General features: G+C 58.1%; 1 protein-coding gene across 1 annotated transcript; it reads left to right on the forward strand.

Annotated features, from left to right (window-relative positions):
- The first annotated feature begins 274 nt into the window (after positions 1-274).
- On the forward strand, positions 275-2,941 carry FOS (Fos proto-oncogene, AP-1 transcription factor subunit). The gene is made up of 4 exons (XM_041399272.1): positions 275-562; positions 962-1,207; positions 1,312-1,419; positions 1,540-2,941. The coding sequence occupies exons 1-4, from the start codon at positions 422-424 to the stop codon at positions 2,155-2,157; spliced, it is 1,113 nt and encodes a 370-aa protein (XP_041255206.1). The 5' UTR covers positions 275-421; the 3' UTR covers positions 2,158-2,941.
- Positions 2,942-5,274: the final 2,333 nt, after the last annotated feature.

The following is a 5,274-nucleotide window of genomic DNA, read 5'->3' on the forward strand; positions in this document are numbered from 1 at the left end:
GAGCCCGGCTGTACCACTCCGCGTGGGGGGGAAAGCTCTATGGCCGCTCCCTCCTGCTCTGCCCTGGGGCATCCCCCGCCCCTGCTGCCACCCCCCGCCCCATGCCGCGGGTCTCTCCCGGGGGGGGCGGTGGCAGATGGCGCGCGGGACGGCCCCGGGGAGGCGCGGGACAGGCGCGGGGCGGGCGGCCCCCCCATAGGCGCGGGTGGCGCGTCCCCTGTGACGTCGGCGGGAGGGTATAAAAGGGAGGCACGGCGCGGTACTCCAGCAGCTCAGGCAGCCCCGGCGGTGGAGCGGAGAGACGCGCGGCGCGGACCGGGCACAGGGACGCACGCAGCCGACCCCTCCTCGCTTCATCCCCAAGGGCGCTTCGCCACCGTCGCATCACCTCTCACTTTCGGCTTGCACGCACCGAGCCGACATGATGTATCAGGGCTTCGCCGGAGAATACGAGGCGCCGTCCTCCCGCTGCAGCAGCGCTTCCCCGGCTGGGGACAGCCTCACCTATTACCCCTCCCCGGCGGACTCATTCTCGAGCATGGGCTCTCCTGTCAACCCGCAGGTGAGTTGCCGAGCCTGTCGGCTGCGCTCTTGGCCGGGGCAGGAGCGCTCAGGAGGGGACGGGACGGGAGCGGGTGGCGCGGGGCTGGCCGTGTCCGCGGAGGAGGTCAGGCCGGGGACTGGCATGGGGAGCGGCCCCGGTGCCGAGGCGGGGCGGTCGGGGGGTGCCGTAGCCCGGCCGCGCTCTGCGGCGGGTGTGTAAAGCGGCTTCATTGATAAAACGCGAGTTCATTGAGGAGACTCCGGAGCAGCGTCTGCGTCAGCGCGGACGTCAGAGATATTTATAACAGGCCGCTCTCGTGTGGAGCCGGCGCTGGCAGCGCGGCGCCGCGGCCCCGGGGACGGCGGGGAGCGGCCCGGGCGCTCCGCTGACGGCAGCCCCCCTTCCTCTGACCTACAGGACTTCTGCACCGACTTGGCCGCCTCCAGCGCCAGCTTTGTGCCTACGGTGACGGCTATCTCCACCAGCCCCGACCTGCAGTGGTTGGTGCAGCCCACTCTCATCTCTTCAGTGGCTCCCTCCCAGAGCCGCGGGCACCCCTACGGCGTCTCGGCAGCCGCCCCCACCACCTACTCCCGCCCCGCAGTGCTGAAGGCGCCGGGCGGCCGCGGACAGAGCATCGGCCGCCGGGGCAAAGTCGAACAGGTGAGTGCGGATCGGAGTTGCTGGGGGGACGCGCCGCCGGCGGGTTGCCCTGGCAGGGGGCGCCGGGCTGGCAGCGGGACTGAGCGGTCTCTCTCTGCCCGCAGCTGTCCCCGGAGGAGGAGGAAAAGAGAAGGATCCGCCGGGAACGGAACAAGATGGCAGCGGCCAAGTGCCGCAACCGGCGGCGGGAGCTCACCGACACGCTGCAGGCGGTAAGTGCTGCCCGGGAGGTGGCGGGGGAAGAGGGAGTACCGGGGGCGGGGACGACAGGAGGAAGGGGACTCCAGCTGGGAGTGATGCCGGCCCTGGCTGACAGCCTGCTCTCTCTGCAGGAGACCGACCAGCTGGAGGAGGAGAAGTCCGCGCTGCAGGCGGAGATTGCTAACCTGCTGAAGGAGAAGGAGAAGCTGGAGTTTATCCTGGCGGCCCACCGGCCCGCCTGCAAGATGCCCGAGGAGTTGTGCTTCTCCGATGAGCTGGCAGCTGCCAGCGCCGCTACCGCGCTGGACCTGGGCACCCCCAGCCCCCCCATGACCGAGGAGGCTGCCTTTGCTCTGCCGCTGATGCCTGAAGCGCCGCCGGCCGTGCCGCCCAAGGAGACCAGCAGCAGCGGGCTGGAGCTGAAGGCTGAGCCCTTCGACGAGCTGCTCTTCTCCACGGGGCCGCGGGAGGCCTCCCGCTCAGTGCCCGACATGGACCTGCCTGGCGCCTCCTCCTTCTACCCGTCGGACTGGGAGTCGCTGACTGCCGGGACCAGCGGCGAGCTGGAGCCCCTCTGCACCCCTGTGGTGACCTGCACCCCGTGTCCCAGCACCTACACCTCCACCTTCGTCTTCACCTACCCCGAGGCAGAGGCCTTCCCCAGCTGCGCTGCCGCGCACCGGAAGGGCAGCAGCAGCAACGAGCCCTCGTCCGACTCCCTCAGCTCCCCCACCCTCCTGGCTTTGTGAAGGGCTCCAGCACTGACTGACCTGCTGGGCCCCCTCCCCTGCCCACGCACCCCCACGGACTTGCAGCTGTGCCCCATGGGGCTCCCCAGGCCTGGGGAGGGCCCTGCCACCGCCACCCCCTGTCTGGCCTGGCGCCCCGGGGCCTGGCAGAGCGTCATGCACAGAGGTCTCTTACCTCTTCCAGAGATGTAGCAAATCGCATGGAGTTTGTCTTGTCCCCAGTGGCCCATCCATGAGAGCTGGTAGTCTGTAGCATGTCCCACATGGCTGGGTAGGTGACTCCCTCCCCTCCTTAGTATCACTAGCATTAACTAATTAATCTCTTGGTTTTAAATGATTGGAATTTAACCTGGTGCTGGGTATCTCCAACTCGTATCTAGTGCAGCTGATTAACAATAACTACTGTGTTCCTGGCAATATCGTGTTCTGATGACTTAGCAATGACCCATCTTATGTGGGGGGAAAGAGACTCTATTTTATTTTCTAGTAGGTAGATAAATAGCTATATCCATGTACTGTAGTTCTACATTGATGTTCATTGTAACTTTACTGATCATGCATTGTTGAGGTGGTCTGAATGTTCTGACATAAGTTTTCCATGAAAACGTTTTTATTGTGTTTTTAATTTATTTATTAAGACGGATTCTCAGATATTTATATTTTTATTTTATTTTTTTCTACCTTGAGGTCTTTTTTGACATGTGGAAAGTGAATTTGGATGAAACTTAAGCATTGTTTGCTTATTATTGTTCAGAGACATTGTCAATAAAAGCATTTAAGTTGACTGCTGGAGCTGTCCTTGTGTTACCTTTTGCACTTGCTTCCCTGTGACCTCTAAGGGGTTCTCTAGCCTCTAATTTTGTCTGGGCCTTGTAAACTGTAGACACCTGCAATCTGCCTGAGACTAAGGGTGGCAATACCATTTAGGCCAGCCCTGTCCTTGTCCTGGTGCTAGTCAGGGCAGGCTGTGGTTACACCCATTCCGGCAGGCACCTGGGTCACTCCCTACGGCCTTTCCCAGCTGATCTGTCTGGGTCTGGTCCCCTTCAGTGTCTGTGTGTCACCTGCTGTGGCCTTTCACCAGCTAGCTCAAGGTCTTGCTGTGGAAAGGTGGTGAAAGGGCATCTCTAGGCTGGGGCCCACACGGTCATTTCCATGTGCCTAACAGCTCAACTTCCTTGTCCCTGGATGTGGTCTGGTTCCTCTAGGAGTAGCTGTGGCCTATCTTTTTTGGACATAAGGGGATGAGAGAGGCCTGTGCACTCCTCACTTTGTGGTGAGTGGCATAAAGGCAAACCACTGGCTCTTCAGTTTCTATTAAAGCCAGCCCAGCCCTTGAATGAATGAGTTATAGCAAATGGCACACACGTTCTAGGAATGTGCTGCCTCCTTGGGGTCTCTGAAAATGTGGTAGCTCCTGCTGAGTCAGTTGAGAAAGGCTGCTACTCTCTGTAACCCCTGCTGCTTGTGCAGTGAAATGTGCTCTGCTGGCAGAACAGCAGCTGGGCCAGGGTATCCCTGCTTGCATCTCTCCCTGATGGCTACGCATGAAGGGTCCCCTGAGGGTGGCAAGGCCTCCCTGACAGCCTCCAGCCCTGTCACTCCAATTTGAGAACTCCTGTCTCAAGGTGAAAGCAAAGATGTCAGCTGTGCTGGCATGTGTGTCCAGCTGAAGGCCATCTTGTCACCACGGTCTCAGGGAATCTCTGTAGGCTGGCATTCAGGGTCAGATTTCTGTAAATTCACATTTCCTGGTCACTGCAGCAGGCTCTGCTTTTTTCTACCCCTTCCCTAATCAGAACACACACAGGATCTGTCTCATCTCAGTAGTGAGTATTGCAGCTCCATGACTTGCTCAACAAGGCCTGCCCTGTGTAAAAGCAAATATTACAAGCGCAGTTTCTCATCTTTCAACATTAATCTGTAGGCAGAGTTGACAAGTGATGAAGACTAATCCCACTTGCTACTAAGAAGCAGCTACTTTCACACTGCCACTTGAGTTTATACGGGCAACACCCAGGTGCAGCAAATGCACAGAAGCACTGAACCATGAAGCAGTCATGGAGGTTGTGGGTGATGCTACAAGAGTCAGCCTTATGTGACAGGTAACCCTGTGAAGTCAGCAAATCTGGAATGACAATGTGCTGTCTTGCCAAAACACCATGAAGTTCAGAGCTGAACAATTCAGGTCTCTGGGAGCCCATGCATGCTGCTGAAATCACCAGACATTCAGCAGAGGCAGAAAGAAACAGGGGTCCACAAAGTCCAAAAATACCACACAGTTCCCTCTAGAGCTAAATTCAGAGAGACAGCAGTCCTGCACCCTAACCAAGGCTTCTCTTTTTAACAGAAGTGATAGCAAGTGCCAAGTCCGAGTGTCAGCTTTTGCATTTGTTATGCAAAGATGTCAGATTCAGGGGTGGCACTACATGGGACACTTTATGTCTAAACCCAGGCTCCAGCCTTACTCCTTGCCTTCAGCCACAAACAACCCAGAATTCAGGATGTGCTACATAAAATTTATGCTGTGTTATGAACGTGATTTATCTGCTTCCTAACATTAGAGAATTATGTAGTGAAGTTGCTCTTGAAACAGGGGGAATCTTGCCACTGTCTTCAACTGAGGAATAAAGCAGCAATCTCTGCCTGCAATGTGTTATAAGCATGTGCTTCAATTACAAGCTGTATCTGATCCATCACACAGATACCAGCACAAAGCTTTGTGAAACACAACAATGGAACGAGATAAGACACGTAGGGAACGCTCGTGTTATTTCTGACTCCTGTGCTCCTGATCCCTCCGAGGGCAGTCGTGCAATTAATTCTTAGAAACGCAACTGCAACGCAACGCAAGGCACGGTGGAATTGCTGTCACGAGCTACAGAAAGCAGAGCTGTCAAACAACGTGAAGGTCCTTAAACGCGTTTATGATGGAATAAAGCAGGGCTGCCCGGCCCAGCAGCACCTGCCGCCCGGCTACAGGAGGGTGCTGCGCATCTCGGGCTGCTCCGGTGCAGACAGCAGCCGCAGTCCCGACGCTCCTGTGCACGCCGCCCGCAGCCCGCCTGCGGCCGTGCCGGTTCCCGAGCTGGGCGCCAGGCTCCCGCGTCCGGCCGG

The sequence above is a fragment of the Onychostruthus taczanowskii genome, unplaced genomic scaffold (assembly GCF_017590055.1).
Source record: "Onychostruthus taczanowskii isolate IOZ18803 unplaced genomic scaffold, ASM1759005v1 scaffold1, whole genome shotgun sequence".
In the NCBI taxonomy this organism is placed as follows: Eukaryota; Metazoa; Chordata; class Aves; order Passeriformes; family Passeridae; genus Onychostruthus; species Onychostruthus taczanowskii.